Source organism: Lepisma saccharinum, chromosome 25, assembly GCF_977018435.1.
Source record: "Lepisma saccharinum chromosome 25, izLepSacc3.1, whole genome shotgun sequence".
In the NCBI taxonomy this organism is placed as follows: domain Eukaryota; kingdom Metazoa; phylum Arthropoda; class Insecta; order Zygentoma; family Lepismatidae; genus Lepisma; species Lepisma saccharinum.
This window is the reverse complement of record NC_139253.1, coordinates 45,735,133-45,762,822: the sequence shown is the minus strand read 5'-3', so window position 1 is coordinate 45,762,822 and position 27,690 is coordinate 45,735,133. Positions and strand designations below refer to the sequence as shown.

Genomic DNA, 27,690 nt, shown 5'->3' with positions numbered 1-27,690 from the left:
TTTGCCAATACCCTTGGCCTTTTTGGCAATAGCGCCACTACATGTTTCAAAACTGTACATCTTGGCACTTAACCCAGCAAATTCCACAATAACATCACCAAGTGTCTCATCTTTTAACTTGCCAGGCACCTTTTTGTTGTGGAGTTGAATCTTTGTATGTTCACTGGTATCAAAATATTTAAACAATTCAGGCTGTGCTATATCTTTATAAACATCTTCTGTTTTAATATCAAGAATAAAACTATCCGTGTCCATGTACATCAATTTTATATTATCACCATAAAAAGGTTTCAACACATCATAATACAATGTTAACATATGTAATTTGGCCAATTCCAATATCACAGCCCCTACATAAATAGGTTTATCAAACTTAATCTTTGTTTTTTTCATGTTGAAAAGTGCCATATTTTCATCATAAATTCTTCTGTAATTGAAATTAGGCTATGCAACCAATTTTTTGCTCAGGCTGGGGTCAGTAATTATTTTAACATCGGTATGTTTTCTGACATTTTCAATAGTTTTGCCATATACAGAATTGACCATCAATTTAAACAAGCCCTTATCAAATTGGCTTTTTGCAGATGTTCGAAGCTCTGTGTTTGTATCAATGTATGGTTTCAACCATTCTGAGTGCCTGAACCTCAAAACTTTTCCAATTTTGGTCACTTGAACACCATGTTTCATCAGGAACTGGAGGTTTTTGTAATATATGACATAACCCTGTTTCGGCTCCAGAGTCATCATGAGCTTCTTCTGTTTAGAGCCAGGTGAGCACTGAACCTCGGGAATTGGGGGCATATCAGAAAATTTATTGTGCAAATCATCAGGAATTGTCAGATCAACCTCTAAGAATAGGCCATAATTACTGTCATCAAAGTCCTGAAGATCTTCAATATTGAAATCTTCAACCCATTCAAGCCCTGCATATGGCAGTTTTTGCATCATGGCATGACCATAGAGGCTGTTTGCATCTACATACACTATATAATTTGATGGCCGTGCTGGATCATAATCAGGCATATATTTGTTATTTGCTCTGGCATATCTCTGGGAACATTGCACCATCCCTCCTCTTATACATTTCTCCATAAACAGATACGTATCTTGATCTTGGATCAGATCCAATGGCTTTTTGGTGTTAAAAAACATTGCAGCCCATGCTAGGCCCGGGGCACTGAAAAAATATATTGGATCTAGTTTATAATTTTGCATAGAAGATTTTCTGAATGCCTGCAATATATCAGCTAAGAGGGTGACATCAAGTTTTAAATATGCCATGTGATAATCACCAAATGTCTGGCAATTTAAATTGTTCCACATCAATTGGGCATGGTGATAATCTTCATCAGTGATTCCAGATCCTCTGATTTTGCTGTAAAACTCTTCTTGTGGTGGCAGGGAACACTCATCAAATTTAGAAAAATCTGTAACATAGTCATATTGATATACACCCTTCCGCCTAATTAATTTCAGGTCCTGATTTGGAAACAAAGCACTTGTGATTTTGAATTGATCATCAGATAATTGAGTGGCCAGTGTAGCCAGGCTAGCCGATAAAATTCTGTAAGAATCAAGAAATCTTATGTGAATAGGAACACTATTAACTTTAATTATTTTGCTAATAGATATATATTTCTCATCATTTTCAGCTAAAATATTTAAATTCTGCTTGTCAAACCCCTCGTACCTGATCAGATGATGAAAATCATAATTGGATGCTCCATGGCAAAATATGGGGAGAAATCTTGGTCTCTTGATCTTAATATTGCAGCTATTACACAGGGCCATTTTGAATTTACCATCTGTATGAGAATGGTGTTTCACCTTGATATTTGTATCTGAAAATTCAGAATCACATACCGGGCATTTTTCTGCATTGTTGAAATCTTCAATCTGTTTCTCTGTTAAAGGCAACATAGGCTTTGATTTTAATAAAATATTAGATGCTATGTCACGGCACTCATTTTCTATTCTATCTGCAAATTCTTTGATGGCATTTGGTCCCATGTATAAGTGTGGCTCACTAGCTACACCATCCCGTATAACTATATAACAAAAGCTGGAAGGTTCATGTAGCTGGTATGGTGTAATTGCAGATTCTTCAGGATCTGGATTGCAGAATGCAAGAGGTTTGAGGTTTGGTTCAAAATCACAGACAATATATGCTGGGTGTTCCAACAAGGCTTCAAACTTTTTGAATTTGCAATTTTCACTTGGCATTGGCATCACCATATGAACAGGTTTATGGTTTTTACAGTATTTTAGATGCTCAATTAACTTGTTTTTGGCAATTTCTGCATTCACTTTACAAACCCCTTTTATTATTTTTTTACCATCAAATACACTTAAACATCTTCTGCACAACTTAAATATTGTATTGGATTTGTCTAGTTGTGTTCTCACCAAAGCTTCAAGATTATGTATCAGAGTGTAATGATATGTGCCATCCCCTTCAATTAAGAGCAGATCAATCGGAACAGCAGAATCATCATCAATTATACTGATTCTGAGAGGTTCTATCAAGCAATTGCCACGGCCAGTGGAACAAATAAATACATTAATAGATAATTGTTTGCCATTGATATGCTTGGCCCTTTTTTCAAATTTATCAATATTCTGAACAGACATTGGATATTCTAAACCCTCCATTGCCTCATCAAAATTGTGTTCATGTTGTTTGTAATAAGTTATTCTCTCAGGATGGCTTGAAACTGGATACAAAGCAGCTAAAATACACCACAAAAAGCATTTCTGGTCGGTATTTTTTATATTAACCACAACTTTTTTGTTTTTGATATTTGCAGGTAATGGCACATATGTAGATCCTTGTAATGGGCTGAATTCAGAAATATTAACATATAACTTGTGCGGAGAGCCGCATAGGCTCCATCCAGACTCTTTTCCAGCAAATTCAGAGTGTTTAATATTCAATTGTTCCATCAACCTGCTTATTATTCTGTCCGAATTTGCATTTGAATATACCGGTACAGTTTCTGTTATGTGGGGCTGTGTAAATTTTGTGCCATTTGGCTTCTTATATTGTGTAAACAATTTGAGGGATAGCTTATAAGAGCCATTTTGTGCATTTAGAATTGCCTGCAGATCAGAATTTATACTGTTCAAAAAATTCTCAATGCCACATCTTGGCTCTGATACAAACCGATAATCTCTTAATTGGGCATTAAAACTGCTATGGATAGGTTCATAGCGTGGCTGCTTTGCAGGTGAAGCATTAACAGGTGTTTCATGCTTCCTTTTCAGACCAGATGTAGATGGTTGTGGGGGCAATGTTGATAACTGTGCAGAGCAAGTATCTTTATGTGTATATGTGAAGTATTGCATGTTATATTTTCTATGGCATTTGGGGCATATTTTTGTGGGAGTTCTGCATTTGTCTGGGTTACAAATCTTTTGGTGTCTGGCCCAATTAGAGCTAAATATATTTTTATTGCATTGGTCACAATATTTTTGTTTTGGCATTTTTCTTGTTGTTTATTATATAAGATTTTCTGGGCTTCAATTCAAAACTTTATACTTAATAAAAATATCAGTTAGGTTCAGCTGTGTGATTTGTATATTTAGTGTATATACTTAATATTAATATTATTAATATTATTATTAATTTTTATCCTCGGTTATATTATATAATTTTTTGGGTTTTAAATCAAAACTCTATGCCTATCTTATGACAGGTTGTAAGGCCAATAGCCCACAAGTAGAAATATTGATCTAAACTGACCCTCCGCAAATACCTGCACGGACATGCATGTCTAGAATAGCCTTGTTATGTATTGATTTTTTGTATAACAGGCTGGGAGAGATATAAGCCTGACCCTAAATATGAGTGGATTACAATAAACAAGCTGGATGTCAGGCAAAATATTGTTCAATATACCAGAAATATAAATTAAAACAAACAGGCCTGTAAGTATGAGAAGGACTGTAACAACACATCTGCTCCCCTCAGCCACTCTCACAATACTGGCTGATGCAATGCAAAATCTCTTTATATACCCTAAGCACAAATTAAAACTTCTGAAACAAATAAACCAATCAAAATATAACACATCATCATATTATATCATAATTAAGCAATTAAAAAACAATACATGGCTAATAATTTGTTGCATTGGATAATAATTTGTTGCACAGCATGATGCAATAGCTCTTGCATCATAATTTGTTGCTGAATAATAATTTGTTGCACAGCATGATGCAAGAGCTCTTGCATTACATGTGTGTATGTATGGGTGTATATGTGTGTGTATGTGTGTGTGTGTGAGGGGGGGTATGTGTGGGTATATATGTGTGTGTGTGGGTGTTTTGCTTAATTTCAGGTGTAGCCAAAAAAATATCAATTTTTGACAAGTTTATGGACAAAAATCTGGCTGATGCAACTTTTGTAAGTGTGGGCAAATCAATCTGAGGGGAGCTCTTCTTTTCTGAAAAATTCCCGAGGGCATTTTTACAAAATCCTTGGGTTAGGCAGGGTGCTACACTAGAGCAAAAAACTCATATGAACATGTTGAGCAAGTTTTAAGTGTAACAAATCTGCATGAGAAGAGCTCTTCTTTTCTGAAAAATCCCCTTCGGGAATTTTTCCAAAATCCTTGGGTTAGGCAGAGTTCCACACTAGAGCAAAAAACTCATATGGGCATGTTGAGCAAGTTTTAAGTATAGCCAAATCTGCATGAGAGGGGCTCTTCCTTTCTGAAAAATTCTGTCCTTCCCCTATATACTTTTATACTACTGCTCTGGTAGGGTACGTTCGGATTAAGTGCGGGCCAGGCTGGCGCCGACAGCTCAACTGCAATCTGTGTCCATAAACTGATCGATTATAACCAATTCGATCTGGCATCCGTAATTCTTACTTGATTGCGACGAATCTCCACACATCCGTCCTTGCATACATGTTGCTGCGCTGGTAAAAGTTTCGCTTCAGTCCGGCTGCTAGACCACGAGATATTTGAATGGCTGTCGTTAAGGTCGAATTTCCTAAGTTCCAGACGCAAAACGTGACCTTTCTGGTGCTCGCCCGTCAGACTCGCGACTTCCTCGATTACTCCCGTTGGCTTGGCAGATCAAATATATACATACAAATAAAAACACTCAAACACCTTGATTAAACACATTTTTCACGGCTAATGATTAGAATAATAATAATAATGAGGCAGGTCGACGATAAATCTGACTGTGACACAAGGTATCGATTTTTCCTTAGAAGGCTTCAGTATTACAACAATGCAATGAATAGATTATCTCTGGTATACACAGGTTGAGGCAAAAGTCAGGTTACATAAGAACACAAATACTTCATACACACATACACATGATTGATATGTAATGGTTACAGTTACAGTGCATGTTCGATATGCTTGCATCCATGCTTCGTTTTGATATTTCCACTTCCATTAGTTTGGTGGGTGTGATTTGGAAGATGGCGCCTGCAATCATTTCCTTAAGGTGGCCCAGGCTCGTACATGCCCTCCCAAGTAAAACTCCAGAGTTGTTAGGTTTGGGAACCGCGGTGGCCATTCACATATGTAACCTGACTTTTGCCTCACCCTATATAACTGAACCAATTCTACCATCTATCCATCTTACTTCACAGGAATGTGCTGTTACCGGAAGGAGTTACAAGTTTGCAGAGCTCAGAGACTTGAGTGCCAGGTTTGCAAACTCACTGCTACGAATCGGTTTCAAGCCAGGAGACATCCTTGCAGTGGTTTTGCCAAACCTTCCTGAGTATCCAATTGTTTTGCTGGGTGCAATAGAGGCTGGAATTGTTGTCACGCCACTAAACCCTATTTACACAGAAGGTGGGTCAAGCCTTGTGCTCTCAGTAAGTTACACAGGGTGATTCAGAATTTATATTACACACTTCTAGGGGTTGTAGAGGGGACTTAGTGGATCAAGGAACCCATGTCCTGAAACGTACTGTTTTGGTACTACACAGATGACAAGATCACATATTTTACGTCACTACAAGAGCTGCTCGATGTGGCGACCCTGAAGTACGTTGCAAACAGTGTACCTCCGAAGGATGTTTGCATACACACGCTCAAAAATACCTGGTGTGTGCTGAATCGTGTCTGCTGCAGCAGCAAGAACTCGTGCAAACAGGTCTTCCTCCGACACTACAGGAATCTCATAAACAAGACTCTTCATGTGACCTCATACGAAAAAGTCGAGTTGTTAGATCCGGCGATCGTGGTGGTCCACCGCGACCTATCCACCTGTCCCAGTATGTTTGATTGAGATGTTGTCGGACGTCATGGGAAAAGTGTGCTGGTGCGCCATCATGTTGGAACCACATGTGCTGGCGAATGTGCAGCGGCACATCGTCCAAGGACTGCGCCAATCCTTCTTGCAGGAAGGTCAAGTACCTCGGACCCGTTAGGAAGCTCAAACAGACGACCATCGATGATACCAGCTCATACATTGATGCCAAACCCTTGCTGAAATCCATGAGAATGTATGGTACGAGGATTTTCGTCATCCCAAATGTGGCTGTTCCGACTGTTGAAAACACCTTCCCTGGTGAAATGCGCTTCATCCGTAAAAGGAACAAGCCGAGAAAACTCGGGAACTTCCACACAATGGTGTAGAAACCATGCACAGTAATTGACACGTGATTCAAAATCTGCCGGACCCATTGCCTGTACCCTCTGGGGGTGGTACGGGTGAAGCTTCTGGTCATGAAGAATACGCCAGACGCTGCTCTGAGACACATTCATGTGACGTGTAATGGTGCGAGTACTCGTCGACGGGTTTTCGTCAGTTGGATGAAGGACCTCCTCTTCAACGTCGAGAGTGCGGCATGTCCGTGGCTGTTAACTTTGATGTTACCTGTTTCTCGTAGCCGTTGCTCTAATTGGGCAAAAAATATATGTGATGGAGTGACACGATGCGGAAAACGCTCTGCATACAGACGTTGCGCAGCTCTACCATTACGTCCAGCTTCGGTCGGTGTTCTTAGCAAACGTGTATTCAACAATACTGTACTGTCTTCCGCAACGACTGAATAGCAACTGTAAGCAGAGGACGTTGGAAGCAGCACACATGACGTCAGGTGACTGAAGACGTTCCCTCCGTCAATGTGGGTTGCCTACCGTGAAGCGGGAAATGTGAAAATTATGTGATCTTGTTACCTGTGTAGTACCAAAACGGTACGTTTCCGAACATGGGTTCCTTATCAAAACTTGATCTACTAAGTCTCCTCTACAACCCCTAGAAGTGTGTAATAGGAATTCTGAATCACCCTGTAGTTATGACTGTTTCAATAAATGAAAGTAGTAAGGTAAAGCTACCCCTGCACGTTACAACATGCCATGAAGGCATAGAGGGGGTTATGGAGGTTCGCATTCATAATCTCGGCCATTTACGGAGGTGATGTGACCATTCCTACGATCTTGCGCCTTTATATCCAAAAGTTGTCCCCATGAAGACATTAATTAAAGTTTGAGCACACCCCATAATTCTCCATGCAGAGACATTGCTGGAAAATAACTCATCCCGAGAATCGAACCCGGGTCCACCGCGAGACAGTCAGACACCCTACACCGTGTATCTCATGTCTTGTTCAGTGCTTCATCAAAGTGTACAAGGAACCAGAAGCGGCGCTTCATAAATTCAGAAATAAATTTCATTCTGAAACAAATTGATTTATTTTCAGAATTGGCTTTCCGTGTCTATATAATTTTTTTGCACGTCTGATTATATAAATTAAGCTAATCAGGGGCGATAACTCATTAGCTCTACCCGAAATTCATTTTAAGGTACTTGAATATCTAAATATATTTAGCTCCTGGACTTATAGTTAACAACAGAACCTCCACAGCAATATTATCTGGTTTTTTTTTACGTTAGTTGGTCTAAATTTTTCTACTCGCCAGCATCATAAGATGCGGAAACAATTCTCAGTATAAGCGACCGTTATCATTGAATATGACATTCAGTAGCCATTATAGAATCGAATTATGTCTTGAGTTATTGAATTTCATGCTATTCGGGATGTGGGTTATACAATTGCGTGTCTTTTTCATTTATACTTTGAAGAGGAATGTTTATCATTTTAGCACTTAATTTGTATTGTTCTGTGAAAATGCCATTCATCTACTACATATTTAAAGTATATTCTATTAGTGGTCCTTATAGGTGAAATTATGATTTGCTTGTAATATATACAGTGTCAAAAAATAGTATTTACACTCTTTGAACGTTAATATGAGAACACTAATAACAGCAAGTATGAACTGTTTTGCGTGTCACATACCTTAAAGTCATAGGTGTACAATGGCAGCAATACCTTGTCTGCAATGCTATAGAACAGATCGACAAATCAACAAACAGCAGATATGGTTTCCACAGGAAGGGAAGCGCAGGTAGTGTCAGTCCCATGTTTTATGTCATTCAGTAGCCATAACTTTCTGGGGTACACATCGTTCTTCAGTTTTCCAGAGGTAGAAATCTATCGGTGTTAAATTGGGAGATCTGGGTGGTTATTTGACACTTCTTACATTGCTCAAAAGAAAAAAAAATGCTCACCTCTGCCACTTTGGGTACACAAATGCCTACCGCCTGGTGGGCTGTAACTAAAAACAATAGAATGCCTACACACGCTCGCACACACACTAAATGTAGATATTGCAGCTTCAAATACAAAAAGTCCAGTCAAGTTATCTTTAATAGTTTCTCTGATATTAACATTCAAAAGTGTAAGCACTATTTTGGTACACTCTGTATTGTAAACTAATCCCTTACAGTAAGTAAGGCAATGTCAGGACTGCTACACACCCTATGTGTGCTGCGCTGACTAATCACCAAGGTATCAAACAATCACTACTCAGATGGTAGTGTTTTGGGTTTGAAAACAAATAATGGTGATTCGTTGCTGCACCATGTTCACACAGTGCATCACAATATTCATATGTTTTCTCAGATGAAATGACCCGGCAAATAGACAACTGTGGCGCAATTGGAGTGGTTACGACCCTTCAGTATCTGCCAAAAATCCAGTCCATGATGAAGAGAGCCAGAAGCTGCCAGTATGGCTTCGTCATAGGAGACGCTCCACAGGGATTCATAGACTTCCACCAGTTCGTGCAGGAGGGGTCAACGAGGAAGATCTACAACTCAAACTTCAACATTGAAGACACAATCATCTTGCCTTACTCGAGTGGAACGACAGGCCTTCCCAAGGGAGTCGAACTTACTCAGAGGACGATAGTGACAAACTTCTGCCAATTCCAGACTCCACAGGTGTGTGTCCTAAGAGGTAAGCTTGTGGGTTATATGATACCGATTGTATTGTTTGTAACAAACGAGGAGACAATATGTTTGAGCTTCAGTGATCACACAATCTCTGTTATGAGATAATACTAGGAATTTCTGGAATCCAACACATATTGTTGCCTAGAGAACTGTAATAATTAACAATAGGTATATCCAAAATCTAAACCTGTGATGAGTTTACCACTGTCGAAATTGCCAAAATCAGTGCTAACTTGACTTCGTATGTGGGTACATTTTGAATCATTAGTGTGACAAAAATAAGCATTCTCGCAGATCTACCAGATGAAAGGTCAACTTTCTTTAAGAACTCTTTATTTCCGATGTTTTTAAATAACAAGATTGTTATTTTATATTATTATTATTACGTTTTTCAAAATTCACACATATATTAGGGTCTGTTAATGAAATTATTATTGCTACTAGGTACTTATATATTCAGGTTATATATTACGCGAATTGCGCACACTCTTACAAACAATGTATTACAGTCGATTCTGATTGTTATTGTGCATAATACAGCTTGGAATCAAATTACGCACATAATGCTCCTACTACATTTGCTGAGGAAATTTTTTTTAAAAAAAAATATTCAATATAGGGAAATCACACAAAATAACCTTTTCGGCTCTGTTCAAATTAACTTAACTACAATTTTATCTTATTTGTTTCACATCTCAAAGACCTAGCAGACCATTTCAATTCTTCAATTTCTGGTAAACTTTTGATTTTAAAACTAATGAGAAATTAAACATCCATTTAACATACATCTTCTCCAAAATGACGTAAACATGTAGTTTCTCTTATTGGTGTAAACGCTGGAAATTTTTCATAAACCTACAACATGTGCATGTATCTGTATTTGTTTAAAACACAACAGGCATCTCGGAATACTTATTGACTCACCTGAAAACTCAGCTTTAAGAACACTTTTCTATCAGCACAAAAAAGATGATACGTATGCAAGGCTTTATTTTACCAATTTATGAGATGAATAATCCATCAGCACTGTCTGTATATTACACAACTTTTCGTACTCATATTAAATTGAGTTATCATCCCATCTGGACCATGGCAGTCCATTGGTATTCATCGAATATCTGAAGAATTATCAACATTTGATATCTGCTCTGAAGCACCTAGCCAAGAAAGAACTTCTTGATGTCTGCAGCAAGGAAACTTTATACAGAACAAGCTCATGATTGTCCCTCACACAGCACCCAATGTTCAATACATTACCACAACAGTTTAAGATCTCCAGCCAGATAGACATTTTCAGCTCTTACTCAACACTTGTCACGAACTTTCAGGAAATTTTCCCGAATTAATGTAGGAATAATTTGCAGCTTTGTGTCATGTTGCTTTTGTTACTGTTTTCTTTGTTTTTAGTTGACCTGCTTATACATTATCGTTTCTTTTCAGTTTAAAATGGTTTCCGACTATACTAGAGGAAGTTTAAATATTTTTTTCTTCTTTGTAGAAAACTACCAAGAAGTAATACTTGGTGTTCTTCCTTTCTTCCATATATATGGTTTGACGACAAGCCTTATCAATATAACACTTGGGAACAAGACTGTTACTCTCCCCGGATTCGAAACTACAAGTTTCCTCAAATGCTTGTCGGAACATTCGGTAAGTATGCACGTTAAACTTGATTGTTTAATGCATACAAACCTTTAGAAAGCGCGCAGTGGAAATTTCCGCCTTATAGGTCTACTTATTTTGCTATGGGGCAGCTATGCTATTAGAAAGTACAGATACAACACCTTTTCCAAAATATGCGAGTTTATTCATTTTCACATAATGTGCAAGCACCATTAGTCTACATAAAGAAAGATCGTCGGTCTTAAACTCGCTGAACTAAACATTTTCATGTCGTATCACTTATGCCAGTTGGATGGATATTAATTGAACTAAATAATTAATAATGATGAACTAAATCTATTCCTTTACAGTTAAGTCAATTCCACGTAGTTTAACGGACGAGAAAGATGAACAAAATATAATTTGGGTATGTGAGTGCCAATTCGACTTAAAAGTACTTATCCTTCTCCTCCCATGTCGTGGTTTCTCGGACACCTTCCTAAGGTGTCTGTCTAGAGGAAAAACTACTTCCTCTCCCTGGGTCAGAATCCAAAATGCGCTGCCTGAAGGGCTGCGACTTCGCACCAAGGTTTCCTTGTTACGTCATTGCGTAACCGATGCTATTGCCCTCTGGTGGCAAAATTAAAAAGATTCCATCCATCTGGCACACAAATAAACAAAATGACGGCTCCGCGCGCACTACGGTCCATACACTTCCCCCTCCCCCCATGTGAAATCAGAAAAACATGGACTCAGTGCGGGCGAGACCCTCAAACAAAAAAATATACAAACACTAATGAAAACTTAATAATGGAAGGATAACATTGGAAGTGTAAATCGTTTCTTGCCAGCCCTTATTGTTGATCGCAGACAGATGGTATAATAGATGGTAGGTGTCGACTTTTCCATGTCTGTCGATTTTGGAGTAAGGCTTTATGGCTACGGTCTTCCTTCTTCCATTTCACAATTGTAATCTCCAGGATATATTCCTGAAGGAAACAAAATAAATTACCAGCATCATTTGACATTACAAAATTATAATACCCATTTAATTTTTAATTTGTAATTTCCTCTTCCTTTAATTTTACACAAAACTTCAATTTGTTTCTTTTCTTTATTTATTCCCTTTTATTCCCTAAGAAGAAGAAATGACAAATGACATTTTGGATTCCAACTAATTACATTCAATATATGGTTTCAGTTGATCTACATGACAACGTCTTATATTAGTATTATTTTTAGGATCTTCCAGAAGAACATTATTTTCAGTTAGCATTTTAACAAGTTTGTATGGGCCTTCGTAAACTAATGACAATGACTTTGTCTTATTTTCTAGCAATGAAGACCTTGGATGAGTTTTTACCAAAACGAAATCATGTATTTTATACTTCGGTATTTGAAACTTTCTTTGATATAGCCTGTTTCTCTTGTTCCATTCTAATTTCATCTTGTGGATTGCCTTATTCCATTTTTCACTCAGATTAGCCTTATCCTGCAAGAGTTCCTGTTCAGTTAAACTCCAATTATTTATGAGAGGATCTAAGGGAGCTCTACCCAGGAATAATTCAAATGGAGTAAGATTAAGTGATTGATGCCATACAGTATTAAGTCCAAGTTGAATATAATATAAATATTTGAACCATGAATTATGATCATCATAGCAAAAACATCTCAAAGAAGTTTTCAAATTTTTAATAATTCTTTCTGCTAAATTTGCACGAGGATTATAAGCACTGATAGTGATATGTCTTATACCATTGCCATATAAGAATCCTGCAAAATATTCTGATGTAAAGTAACTTGCATTATCGGTGGTTATTTCAGCACACCATCCAAATTGCAGAAAATATCTTAACAGATAATCAGCTATGATTCTTGAGGTAAGGTTTCGTATGGGTTGAAACCAAACGAAACGAGTTGCGCAATCTACAACTACTAGAATGTATTTATACCCATGGGATTGAGGCAAAACTCCCACAATATCACAGCAAATACGCTGTAAAGGCTTCTTAATAACTTCCGAAGTTAATACATTTACAGGAGAGATGTTAGTGTATTTTGCCTTCTGACAAATTTGACATGACATTACCTTTTGTTTAACATAATTTAACATGTTGTCCCAAGTATAAAATCTTTGCAGTTTCTTCAGTGTTCGGGACCAATTACTATGTATTCCGCCTAATGCATTTGTATGATAGAAATCAACCAATGCTTTAATCATTAGCTTTGGAACAAGAACTTTAAATGGCATATTTTTGTTTTTTGTTTTCTTAAAGACTATACCATCTTTCACAATACAATTTGGAACTTGTAATTTTTGAACCTGTATCTTGTGTAATATCTCAGCTATTTCAGGGTCTCTCTTTTGTTCTTGACGAATATTGTCAATTAGTGTACTATTATTCCAAAGTGACAAATAAGTTGCAGGAATTTCTTTTTCATATAATTCATCACTCTCAAAGTCACGTTGATCATATAGACGACTTAAAAAGTCACCAACTAAATTGCGACTAGAAGATATATGGATCAAGTCAAATTTAAATTCAGATATAAATTCTGCCCACCTGGCAAATTTGGAGAATTTTTGGGCTTTTCTTAACATATGAAATAATGCCATATTATCTACCCTTAGTACAAATTTTTTATGTTTTAGGTAATATGAAAATTTCTCTAAGCAAAGGACAAGAGATTTTAATTCATGCTCATAAATTGTTCTGTTTTTGGAACTTTCTGGTATCTTTTTAGAGAAAAATGCAACTGGTTGGAGTATCCCATCATCATCTGGTTGCATCAAACATCCCCCATAACTCTTAAGAGACGCATCAGTATCTAATACAAACGTTCTTTCAAAATCTGGAAGGGACAAAATGGCATTTTCCATAAATAGCCTTTTAATTTGATTAAAACTATCTTCATGAATAGTTTCCCATTGGAATGGTGTTTTTGGCGAAATAAGCTCGTACAGTGGTGTTGCTATTTCAGCAAACCCTGGGAGCCATGTATGAAAAAAATTGAAAAATCCCAGACAACGTCGCAATGCACGTAAATTTTTGGGACGTGGTAAATTCTTAATTATTTCTATCCTTTCAGGATCTATTTCTATTTTGTGATCTTTAATTAAAAACCCAATAAATTTAATTTCTTTAGTCATAAATGTACTTTTCTTTTTTGAAACTGTCACCCCAAATTTTTTCAAACGTTCAAACACAGTACGTAGGTCACGTAAATGTGTGTCAAAATCCTTACTTATGACAATAATGTCGTCAGCATAATATTCTAGGCACTTGCCTCGCAAATCTCCTAATATACATTCCATCATTCTTGCGAGACAAGCTGTACCAATGGTCATACCAAATGGAACCCGACAATATCTTAATTGTTGCGTTGGTGTAAGGAAAGCAGTAAGATCTCTACTTTTTTCGTCTAATAAGACCTGGTGAAAAGCCTTTCTGACGTCGAGAACCGAATAGATGTTTCCCCGAGAGAGATACGAAAGAGATTCCTGCATAGGTTGTGTTGGGTATGAATCATACACGATCTTTTTATTCAGTTCAGAATAATCTACTACTAATCGTTTATTGGAACCTTTCCCCTTAACTATAAATGCAGGGCTCGCATAAGGAGAATTACACGGTTCAACGAGCTTTGCGTCTATTAATTCTTGAACGGCATCATCTATTTCCTTTTGTTTCTCCTTCGGTGCATAATAAGGAGGTTTACGCACAGGAATAGCGTCTGTAACATGGATCGTATATTTCCACCCATTGAAACATCCTACATTTTCAGTCACTACCGTATTATAAGAATGTAACAACTCACCAAGTTGTTCTTTCCAGTAGTCCTCATCCTGATTTGTTTGGAGTTTGGTGCTGCCTACGTCACATCGTTCTCCTGACTCAGTCTCGAAGTTGAAATTTGCCTGCCCAGGTGTTGTAGCTCGATGAAAGCGAAAGTTTCCCCGGTGCATGTTTGGCTGTCTTCTTCTTCTTCCACCACCTGTTCCGTATCGGTGCTCCGCGGGAGTTGACCTTGGAGGCGTAGTACACGGGACTTCCTGCTGCCTGGAATATTGCTGTGGATAACTTGTCTGTAACGAATTAAAGTCTGTAAACAAACTGTTCAAATGCCATTTTATCGGTATTTTCACTTTCGCGTACGGAACCGTAACGCACTTTTGTTGAAAGTCTAGAAGAAGCTTATTGTTTTTCATAAAGTTTATACCAAGCACTATGTCCACTGGAAGGTTTTCATATAAATATGCCCATATAGGCCAAGTCAATGTTTCAAGCTGTACAGTGAATTGCACTACCTTTTTAAGGATGACGTTCTGTTCTCCTTGTGTTATCTTTAAATAACAATCTTGAACATTAACTGGACACTTTGAACGTAACAAATTAAATGTTTTATTACTAATTAAGTTTTCTGTGCTTCCGGTATCAAGACATGCTTTAACATTTATCACTTTGTTTAATGTACTATCTACAAAAACTGCAGTGGCTTTTTCACTTTTTTCTGGTGTTTCTTGAACACGCAAATTTTGTAGCAAGTTAGCATTACGCGAACCGTAATTACACTTTTGTGAGGCTGTATGTCTTGTACCACACTTATGACAGAATTTGGGGATATTTTCCTTAAAATAAGTTACATTCCTTTCTTCGTCTTTTCCCTTTTGTTGGGAACTTCGGTAAAAGTCACTTTTTACCGTGAGGTGCTTTTGTATTTTTTCGAGTATTATCTCGAATTGAGCATAACTTTTTGGAATTTCTAGAAACAATAATCTTTCTGATACATTTGGGAGTAGCCTGTCAATCACAAGCGCAATGAACTGAGATTCTGTCCAATTCACTTGTAGTAACAATGCACACCGCTTTCTATCTAAGAAAAATTGGAGTGGGGATTCCTTCACTGACTGCTTGCATAGCACATATTTCTGGATAATCTCATCCCTGCCCAATGAGGTCACAAAAACGTCTAATATCTCAGTTACTAAATGTTGCCATTGCACACCTTCTCGAAGATGTTGCAACCACTTAGGCACTAAACGTTCGTGTACTTTGTCTAGTAATGACACAAGAACATCGTGTGTAGGGAAAATTTTAAGTTCTAGAATTTTCTGAATTTCCAGCAAGAAACCAAATATAGATATAGCATCACAATTAATCAAGCGAGGAATTTTCTGTAAGAGATTATGCATAGAGCTAGATGCTGCCTGCGCTGATATTTTAGATAGTTCTGGTCCCTTGAATATGGTCCCTGTATTCACAACAGACGTGACATTTTCTTGACGAGAAATGGGTTGAAAGTTAATCAAATCTCCCCCACTCGAGTTACCACGGTTTACACACGTGAACTCCATTGCAGATAAAGGATTTAGTTCATTATGTAACACAGATCTTCTAGTTGAAGACATTCCGCCGAAAGGAATTCCCTGTGGAGTATCTAGTACCCCCGTTTCATCTACAGTTACAAATGGGTTTAACTGGTAGTGCGCCATTTTACAGAAGTTTTAACTGCCCCATACAATTCGACAGAGAACCATGCTCTGCATCTGTATGCACGTTAAACTTGATTGTTTAATGCATACAAACCTTTAGAAAGCGCGCAGTGGAAATTTCCGCCTTATAGGTCTACTTATTTTGCTATGGGGCAGCTATGCTATTAGAAAGTACAGATACAACACCTTTTCCAAAATATGCGAGTTTATTCATTTTCACATAATGTGCAAGCACCATTAGTCTACATAAAGAAAGATCGTCGGTCTTAAACTCGCTGAACTAAACATTTTCATGTCGTATCACTTATGCCAGTTGGATGGATATTAATTGAACTAAATAATTAATAATGATGAACTAAATCTATTCCTTTACAGTTAAGTCAATTCCACGTAGTTTAACGGACGAGAAAGATGAACAAAATATAATTTGGGTATGTGAGTGCCAATTCGACTTAAAAGTACTTATCCTTCTCCTCCCATGTCGTGGTTTCTCGGACACCTTCCTAAGGTGTCTGTCTAGAGGAAAAACTACTTCCTCTCCCTGGGTCAGAATCCAAAATGCGCTGCCTGAAGGGCTGCGACTTCGCACCAAGGTTTCCTTGTTACGTCATTGCGTAACCGATGCTATTGCCCTCTGGTGGCAAAATTAAAAAGATTCCATCCATCTGGCACACAAATAAACAAAATGACGGCTCCGCGCGCACTACGGTCCATATAAGTCAACATTTCCCACTAGATTGTATTCTACCTTCCCAGCAGGGACGGCGCTACGGGGGGGGGCTAGGGGGGACTGAGGCCTACACAAAACCGGCCTAAGCCCTCCCTGTAGCCCCTAAGATTTTTGTAGTAAGGTAAACGCATTTTGACCGAAAACTTAAAAAGCTTAAATTTACATGTTCCATTATTAAAATTTAATTGAGGCAAGTATATTTTCTAGTTCAGTTAGATCGCAAAGTTTCTTTTAATACGATGTGTTCTAAAATCAAGGGGAGGGGGGTATATGCAGATATGCCTGGATAGCAGCGGCTACCATTTGATATTACGTAACGGGTAGGGTTACCAGATCGCTGTAAGGGAAATGTAGGACATGCTGTCCCAAAATGTAGAACATTAAGTCAAAATCCCGGGTTCGAATCCCGCTCGGGCTTGGTTGTGTGTGAATGTCCATTCATCAATTTCATCATTTCATTACTCATCCCCATCTTCGCAAATTAGCCAAGAGGCACAAAACGTGATGTAAAAAAAACTAAATCAATCAATCAAGTCAAAATGTAGGACACAACGCATTCTCAATAAATAATACATATTTCCATAGAACACGTTAGAAAGTAGTTGAAAAATGACACTCTTGAGTTTTTAAAAAATGAATTCTCAATGAATTTTTAAATTCAAAATTTCAAAACTTGCAATCATACTAATCAATGCACCTCTTACTACTTGATTTAAGTGGTACTTCTCAGAGGAGACAATTTTTATCAAAATTTCAGGTTTAGTCAATTTATATATTTATGTTAGAGTGGACAGTCAAACTCTTTGAAATTATAGGGACCAATACTAAACATTTTACAGACTTTATGAAAAAATAATTACTCTCCTGAGTCTGTTGTGCTGATGGTAATGAAAGTACTCTCTCAACAATTATGACCTGTAATGGCAAACAAATATTCAGCAATTACCGTAATTTAAAATGGTTCCAGAAGTTTCATCTTGGGTAGTTTTTAGTTCAATAACAGGGTGTCTACCAAATAATACATCCAGAAATCTTGACTTTTTCTGGACTTTTCTAGACCTCTACTTAGGTAAAGTTGGAAATTAGTAATTAAGAAAATAAATATTTATTTAATGAAAATCTCTACCAAAGGGCCAGTTAAGATGAAAACTGAAGCTGATTTGATTTGATTTGCTTAATTTTACTTCGCTTTTTGTGCCACCTTTGGCTAATTTGTGAAAATGGGGATGAGTGATGATGTGATGAAATTGATGAATGGACACTCACAAATATCCACGCCCAGGCCAGGATTCGAACCTGGGACCCCTAGCGTCGTAGCGCGAGAAAACTGAAGCTGAATTTAAGAAGAGAATTAGATCTGCTATCTTGTATTAATGCATCCTGAACTGTGTTTGGCAGACAAGCGAGGCTTTGGCGTCGGGACTCATAGCCAGTATAATCTTATGTGGGTTTGTGTCGGTTGTCCCTATATGTTTGTGACTATCCATTCATCCATCTTATCTTACCACCATTCATCTTCATCTTCGCGATTAGCCAAAGGGACAGAAAGAAAGTGACGTAAAATAAACTAAACAACCAATCGGTAACAACAATTCTTGACCACATTGGCTTGTTGATTTTTTACTTTTTCTTGACTTCCATGACTTTCTTGACTGCAGACACCCTGAATAACTTTGTTCTCTATACCCCTGCTTTACAATCAAATTATATTGAATATTGAATAGAATGGGCAACACCTTGTTCCATCAGTATAAACCCTAAGGCAAGAAATTCTGCTCAGGCATTGAATAGTGACGTTATCAGAAAGTGGTCCCAAAACTTTCATCATTAATTTCATCCGTTTTCCCGTGTTTAATGGCAGGACAAACTTTTTTCTTTTTGTGCAATGACTGAATCAAAATAAATTTCAGTATTGAGTTTGGAAGCCCAGTCCATAGACTTGTAACTTGCATGATTTTTTTCTGTTACGTACTTTCCTAATTAATATTATGTGACGCTCAAAATGTAGGATATTCATGATATTTTTCAAATTCCTCCTGGAAGCCGGACATAAGGCTAAAATGTAGGACATGTCCGGGAAAAACCGGACGTCTGGTAATCCTAGTAATGGGCCAATCATTAGTGCCAACCAAACTTGCTACGAAATCTGTTACCTGCCTCGTAGGTGGACAACGTATCAGTGGCTGTGAAATTGTTCTTTAATTGTTGGCATATGCAGCTAAACGATTACATTATTAGGCTCCATAAATCGTATTGCTATATTTCTGAATAAATCTAACAGGTGTGTAAAATTATTTTTTTAAAAGTAGGGCAACGTTCAACATCTAAAGAGCCGTCAATGTTCTTTTCTGTTAGTTCCACATTCGATTACCGATAATGGTATGAGTGTTATCGATGTACTCTCATTGTTTTGTTTTTTTATCGTTATATTTATCCTTATCCTTGCAAAATATTCAAGAGGGAGAAATAGGACGTTAAGAAATCAAAGAGTACACAAAGTAACTAATTCTTAAATGATAAGAATTGGAAATATTAAAATTGGACCTCCCCGCCCTGGTTATCTAGCAGCAATACTGCTGCCTTGAAATTGAGGGGTACCGGGTTCGATCCCGGTGGAGGCAGATATCATTAAGTGGCTCAGATTCCACTATAAGCTGTAGGTCTCGTTCCAATTAGCTTTGTATATAGTGGATCTTAATACAAATCCAATCAAGTAAACATTTTGCACACGATGCAAAAATCAGCACACTTGGGCAAATTTCATTCTTCGCAGGCCTAGGCCTATATGCTAATTAATTATTATCTTTGATGTTTGAAAATAATTTCTGCAGTACCATCAAAGGGGCCAAATTTGATTCCGTGGAGAAGAATCAATCTTTGAAGCACCTCTCATAAGACTATTGATTCAATTCTGATCAATATTCAGAGCATAATATATTCTGAACTAAAATTATAATCTCCAGCAGTCACTTCTCTAACCAAAATGCCCAGTGCAAGAGTTGCAACTACATATATTCCTTGATTTTATGTCAATATATTTGTCTCGTAATGGAGGTAGATTTGTAATGAAAATATTTTTGTTCCTTGAGAGTGTCACGTCCTAAGTGGACGATATTTCTCACATCCTCCCCATTTTAGCTCAAAGTTCTGAATTCCAGTCGTTGAACAAGAAAAGTAAGATATTTCATCATGGAAGAGAAAATGCTATCATTAATACAGTTTCTATTAAGAACAGTCGGTGTTTAATATTCATAATTCATTTGCATGTATTTAGAATTTATTTGCATGTATTTAGAATAAATTTACATATCATTAAAACTAATTTACATTTATGTATCTGCATATTTATAACTTTTATGAATTTTTAATTATTTATTTTATGAAAAATATGTAAATAGAAGGTAATTAGCGGTACTAAATGTTATGCATATGATTTTATATTTATTACTGCAAAGTATGTAATGTATGAAACGATAATATTAATGTTTATAGTATTGAAAAAGTTTTTACGCTTTCTTGAACGCTATGAATGGTGGTAATGGGTAGTGGTAAAGGTCCGATTACGATTTGGGACGGTCCCGGTACTCGAACTCACAATATGTAATGATAATAATTATAGTGTACTATGTAATAATGTTATTATCGTATGGAAGACGGTGGTCCGACATGCTAGACAGAAGAGGGTGAACTCCGCGCAGGTAGACGAGAAAGGAATTTGGGGGGATGTGCGGCCAAGGTCAAATGACGTCAGAACGCCAGAACAAAGAAAGAACCCGATTGTCCAATTAGAAAACGCGTCGGTAGATTTTAAGAACCGTTTTTTTTTTTCAAGATTAACTAGAACGCAAGAACAGAGGAAAGGTATGCAACACTGTAGCACAGGACAAGGGAGGGATTGAACCAGATAACAAAGGATGTCTGGGAATACGCGGTCAAGGACAAATCTCTGAAGCTATGCGTAGCTTGTAGAACCGGTCTTAGCGAATTAATATTCCGCTCAGGGTTGCCTCCAGGGCACTGAAAGCTGTAGCATGGGGATTAGGGTAGAATGCTTGCTTGTTAGAACATGTTTCTGTCAAAGTAACCCAAGGTTACCCATTACACAAGAAAAAAGGATTTTTGGATACCCAATTAGATTGGAGCGAGAAATTTACCTTGAACAAGGAGAATGAAGTGTAAGGGTTTTATCCGAATAAGGAAGAAGGGAAAGCTATCTGGGACTGGACCTAAAGTTTTTACTATTTGCTTTTATCACGGGGTGTCGAACCTCGGACCCATTGATTATTGATTTAGCTAGTAAATTTATGTTTCTGCGTGTTTTTTAACAAAACATTATGTTTATTTTTACTAAAGTTTGATTTATAGTTGTTTTTTTACATTTGGGCGCACAAAGTGTGTCTTGTCAAGTTTTACCTGGTTATTTTCCGCGTTTAGGTTTCTTTTCACTCAAATAACACATTCAGGCAAGATTTTTATCACATTTTGACCACACAAAGTGTGTCTTGTCCAGTTTTGTATGTTTATTTATCAAGTTATCCAAAAATCCTTTTTTCTTGCGTTCTGGGTAACCTTGGGTTACTTTGACAGAAACATATTCTAACAAGCAATATGCTATTTTGCACCCTTCACATTATACGGGGGCCAGCCCCTTATCATTACAAATAACAACTCTAACGTTGCATAACTAAAAATCTTAAAATTTTCTGACTTCTGTTAAAATCTGAGGCTGTAAACGGGCACTCAGCACACACAAGAACAAAAAAACAGGACAACACACACAAAATTATACTGGCCATAGTGCCAGAGTCTCGTTAGTCTTCAGTCCAGGGCGTACTACGTGGAAGTGAGGTTGACTTTTGGGCGCCTACGTGGAAGGTACCCCTTACACCCCCGGACTGTCCTTAAGTCGGTAGTAAGTCACTAAGGGTGTTTTCGCTTTTTTGATGCCTGCTTTATTAGTACCACTTTTCTGAAGCATGAAAAGCTACAATCTTTATACGCTCCCTACGGTTATGATTTGGACAGTTTAGAGTCAGGGCACACTATGACGTAGGATGGAAGCCAAAATAAAGACCTTCAGCACCTGCTTGTCATGATTGAAACATTCAAAATTTCCTTTTACGAACTTTATAAGCTTTGTGTTATTGAAATGTTCATATCCCCATTAACGGTTGCTTGGGAGAAACCTTCGAAATCTAATTGGTGAAGAGAGGTTGAGTGGTCTATCTGATCTGTCCTCTGAAGAGCTTGCAAAATCTTTGGATTTAAAAAAGATTGTGGCTGCTCATAAAAACAGACATATCTTATCGTAATTTCTTGCTGTGGCTCGTTTTCTCATTTTAGCAACAAGTTAGTCACACTGTTTACATAGAAATAGTGTTACGTGTAGTATTTATACGAATATTCAGCGAGTTGATAATGAATGTAATGAGTGTAGTTTCTATGGTGTATTTTGTACACTTCACATGACTAGCAAGATTCTGATATTATTCCACTCAATAATGGCTTAGGACAAGAAACAATTTAATTATTGCATTTTATTTGACATAAAAGATTCGTGCCTAAAAGTACGAGTACTTTTGTATATGATGGAACAAAATGCAACATCTCATTGATTTATCTTGAGTTCTGATTGTAAAATATGCAGCAAGCGTTAAAATTATATCCTAAAAGTATGAAGTAAGTACATATTAGTCGGTATGAGTTAGCCCCCCGAGAATTTGACTCCGAAATCTGTAGCCCCCTTCCACTTATTTCGGGCTGGCGCCGTCACTGCTTCCCAGTTTAATTCTAACCTGGTAATATTTCATATCGGATGTTTAGATTCAATATCCATACATACTTGAAAGAAATGCATTATCAAAGATCAATTTTGCATATTATTCTGGAATTTTGAAGAAGAAATTAACCTTAGGCAAAGGTTATGTATGCATATTTACACTACTGCCTGATAGTAAAATGTTTGTTCCCACCATATATTAAGGCCTTGCAGCGGTGTGTTTGTATAAAGAACAGTAATTCTTCGGCTTCCAAAAAAATATTATATTTACTCGTTTCAAACTTCAAAATTAGGTGCACAAAGAATGAAGCCACACACACACACACACACACACACACACACATATATATATATATATATAGATCAGTAAATAGAATTTAGAAGGGAATTGGCAGAAGCATTAGAAGTGGACACCATAGAAAAAGTCAGTTGAAGGGTTGATCGAGTTTTCGTGAAAATAGAAAATCTCTAAGAAAGTTCAAAAAGAATGACAATATGTGGCTGAACATCAAGTTGTACAGTCAGGGACACACTTCTGTGTTGTAAAGATATCATTGATTTCCAATGGTATCATTACAACCCAGAAGTGTTCGTAACTGTACTACTAACTTCGGTGCATTATACAATGTGAGGAAGTATAGATTACTACATAGTACTCGAAAATGCAACTGCACGATATAATTAAACTACAATTAGCATTATACAGAGTATCCGAAAATAGTGTTTACACTCTTTGAATGTTAATAACAGAGAAACTATTAAAGATAACTTGACTGGACTTTTTGTATTTGAAGCTGGAATATTTACATTGAGTGTATGTGTGAGCGTGTGTAAGCATTATGTTGTGTTTAGTTCCATCACAACCCACCAGGTGTTAGGGAGAGGTGAGCAATTTTTCGTTTGAGAAATGTAAGAAGTGTCAAATAACCGCCAATACCGTTAGATTTCTACGTCTGGAAAACTGAAGAACGATGTGTACCCCACAAAGCCATGGTCACTGGATGACATGAAACAATGGATTGATACTAGCTACGTGTGCTTCCGTTCCTGTGGAAACCATATCTGCTGTTTCTTGATTTGTCGATCTGTTCTATAGCATTGCAGACAAAGTATTGCTGCCATTGTACACCTATGACTTTAAGGTATGTGACACGCAAAACAGTTCATACTTGCTGTTATTAGTGTTCCCATTATTAACGTTCAAAGCGTGTAAACCTTCTTTTGGGACACTCTGTACATCTTTTAGGTTTAAAGATACGGTAACCTTTCACTCTTCCAGATAACAATTTTCTACTTGGTTCCTCCTTTAATCCAAGTCTTGGGCGGGAGTCCAGATGTGAAACCTGAGATGTTGAAATCTTCACACAACGTATTGTGTGGCGCCGCTCCAGTTGCCCGTGCAGACATAGAGAAATTTCTCGACAGAGCAAATAAAGATACCGTTTTTCAGCAAGGTAAGATCATACCAAGTTATATTTACTCTAGCTTCATGCCTGAATCCTAAGGTGTAAAGGGCGTCTTTCTTGTAAGAACCCAAATGTCAACCTCTCTTCCATGTAGTACACCCTGGACTGCATTTTGCAAGGCTCTGGTTCATGGACCCGCAACCAGAATAATTCCTCTGTAGGAATTGTCATGTGTGTTTGTGATTGTCTCTTCACCCATCTCGTCGTTTAGTATCCTCTTCGTGGCAATTAGCCAAAAGGGGCAGAAAAGCGACTATAATAACCTAATTCAACCAATCAAACGGCTGAATCTTTAAACACATAATTTTCTCTACGTTTATTGTCATAAGCAGTGCATTTTTTTCTTTTTGTTCATTTTTGTGTAAACTTCATGTTTTTAGAACAATAAAACAATATATTTTTAAGTTTCATTACAATTTTTAATTGAATATGTAGTTAGCTACACTTATAGCGAAGACATCACCACAATAATACTCTGTTGTAGAATGAAGAATAGCGGATTGCTTTAATGTGAGGATGCTTGTCTTGTGAATTTTATAGTGTTTTAGTGGATTTGTGATTTCGCTACTGGGGGTTCCAAGTTTGATTCCTGGCTTGGGCATAGAACTTCCGTGTTGTTCCATCTCATGTTTGCATAATTCCATCCGTTTCGTCGCGATAAGCCAAAAGAGGCAGAAAAGCGACGAGAAATATATGTGCTTGATAATGTTCACTACTAGGCTTGTTTCTCCAATGTTAATATGATCTCAATAATTTGATTTGATTTGATTTAGTTTATTTTACTTCGCGTTTTGTGCCTCTTGGCTAATTTGCGAAGATGGGGATGAGTGATGAAATGATGAAATTGATGAATGGACATTCACAAACAACCAAGCCCGACCGGGATTCGAACCCGGGACCCTTGGCGTCGCAGCGCGATGTGCTCACCACTCGGCCACAGGGTCGGGGATCTCAATAATGGAAGATCATTTGATTTTTTGGTGTGTGAAGCTTACATAATTACACGATTCATCATATTCCAAAGTGTGTTTGTTTGTAACTGTTTTTAAATAGAAATAGGATCCTGCGTAAGTATTACACGCTGTATAATTGAAGAATTATGAATCATTATCATTCCAGATGATACTTTCTTCCATTAGTGCCGTAACTATTGAACTCGTCTTGTTCTTTTGTAGCATATGGAATGACGGAGCTATCACCTTTAGCCACCATGGGAGACCCAACGCCAGGTTTCGACGTTATGTGCAACGGAAGTCCTATTTTCAGCACAAGTTTGAAAATAATTGATCTTGAAACCAATGAAAGCAAAGGCATCAATGAAACTGGAGAATTATGTGTATTAGGCCCACAGGTATGCAATTGAAATAAGATTGATTTGAAATATTTGTGCGAACTCATGTTTTAGTGTGCATGATAATAGCAATATGGAGAAGATTGAACTTAATTTGACCAACAATTTCTAAAGCCCGCATCACACGGAACTGGACTTCTAGTAGGTATGCCCTAGTTGGCGCTGGACTGGGTACCAATTTGCTAGTTTTCGCCTCACACGATACTTATCAGCGTACTTGTCGATAGACTTTTGTTCCCATACGAGGGAAGTTGTAATGGCGGCCGCGTGAGATGTAAACAATGTATCATATCACATTTTTAAAAGCCGATAACTATTCAACCGAGAAGAATAACGTTTCGTGTACAAAACAATGGCGCTGCTTAAATACATACTTTACAACGTTTACTGTACACGTATGGAAGAATATTTTAGTTGTTTCAAATGTAAACACCGTGCACTCCGCATAGATGCTGTAACTCAACGCGTCTTTCATGCTAACTAACTAACTAAATCTCTAGCCTTCTTAAACCCGAAGGTTCATGGCTGCAGCAACACAGGCCTTCCATTTGTCGCTATCATCAGCAAGATCTATATACTCTTTTCCATCCCTACCGATTTCCTTTAGGTCTATCTCAACGTTGTCCCTCCATCTTCATCTTGGTCTTCCTACAGGTCTCTTACCATCAGGTTTCCCAACAAGAATCCTGTAAACTCATCTTTCCTCTCCCATTCGTGCCACATGGCCTGCCCTCCTAAGTCTTCTTGATTTAATTATTCTAATAATATCTAAACATGAATACAAATTATATAGTTCTAAATTATGTAACCTTCTCCACTCACCTGTCTCCTCATCCCTTTTAGGTCCAAAGATTTTCCTAAGGATTTTATTTTCAAATACTCTCAATTTATGTTCCTCTTTCAACGTAAGGGACCAAGTTTTACACCCATATAATACTACAGGCAAAATTACTGTTTTGTATATTTTAACTTTTAGTTTCTTAGATATTAAACGAGATGACAAAAGTTTATGAAGAGAGAAGTAACATGCATTTCCTGAATTAAGCCTACTTTTTATGTCCTCTTTAATATAATTTTCACTTGTTAATATTACTCCTAAGTATTTGAATTTGTAAACTGGTTCAAACGAGTTGTTATCAATAATTAGATTTTGATTATTACCTAACACTTGGTTTCGGCCTGTAAGCATATATTTAGTTTTCTCTTTGTTAACTTCCAAACCTACTTCTTTAGCAGTTTTGAAAAATATTTTAGCATTATTGTTAATTGTATTTATATCGTCCCCAATAAGTCAACATCATCTAAATATGCTAACATCTGAGTTATACCATTTAATTTTAGCCCTTCGTTAGTTTCTTTTACCTTATTAACAGCATATTCTAAGGCAAAATTAAAGAGTAATGGAGATAATGCATCTCCTTGTTTTAAGCCATCATAAATTGTAAATTTGTCAGACACATTAATACCCACACGAATTTTACTTTCTGTTTCACTGGTGCATACTAACAAGCTTCTTAGGTATTCCAAACTCTACTAGTATATTATATAATTTATCTCTTTTGACCGAATCATATGCTTTTCTTAAATCAATGAATAGCTGATGGACATTTTGATTATATTCCCACTTTTTTTCAAGTGTGTGTCTAATGTGAAAAATTTGATCTGTAGTTGATCTGTTACGTTTAAATCCACATTGATAATCACCTATAATTTCATTAGCATATGGGGTTAGTCTTGTTAAAAGAATGTTAGATAATATTTTATATGTTGTTGAGAGTAGAGAAAATCCACGGTAATTATTACAGTTCATTTTATCACCTTTTTTAAACACAGGAACAATTATGGATTCTTTCCACTGTTGAGGGATTTCTTCTTTATTCCATATTTAACAAATTAATTTATGATTTTGACATATTAATGAATTTCCACCATATTTAATTAACTCAGCGGGTATTAAATCAATGCCAGGTGCTTTGTTATTCTTTAGCCTGT

The 27,690-nt window shown here is 37.1% G+C and overlaps 1 protein-coding gene across 1 annotated transcript in view; it reads left to right on the top strand.

The window, feature by feature from the left end:
• Positions 1-27,690, top strand: part of LOC145978763 (uncharacterized) — a 158,048-nt gene that overhangs the window by 25,222 nt on the left and 105,136 nt on the right. Inside the window, exons 3-7 of the mRNA XM_083111576.1 lie at positions 5,615-5,822; positions 8,945-9,280; positions 10,775-10,926; positions 24,161-24,335; positions 25,523-25,698. Of these exons, the coding sequence (XP_082967702.1) occupies positions 5,615-5,822; positions 8,945-9,280; positions 10,775-10,926; positions 24,161-24,335; positions 25,523-25,698 (1,047 nt within the window). The remainder of the gene's footprint in view (positions 1-5,614; positions 5,823-8,944; positions 9,281-10,774; positions 10,927-24,160; positions 24,336-25,522; positions 25,699-27,690) is intronic.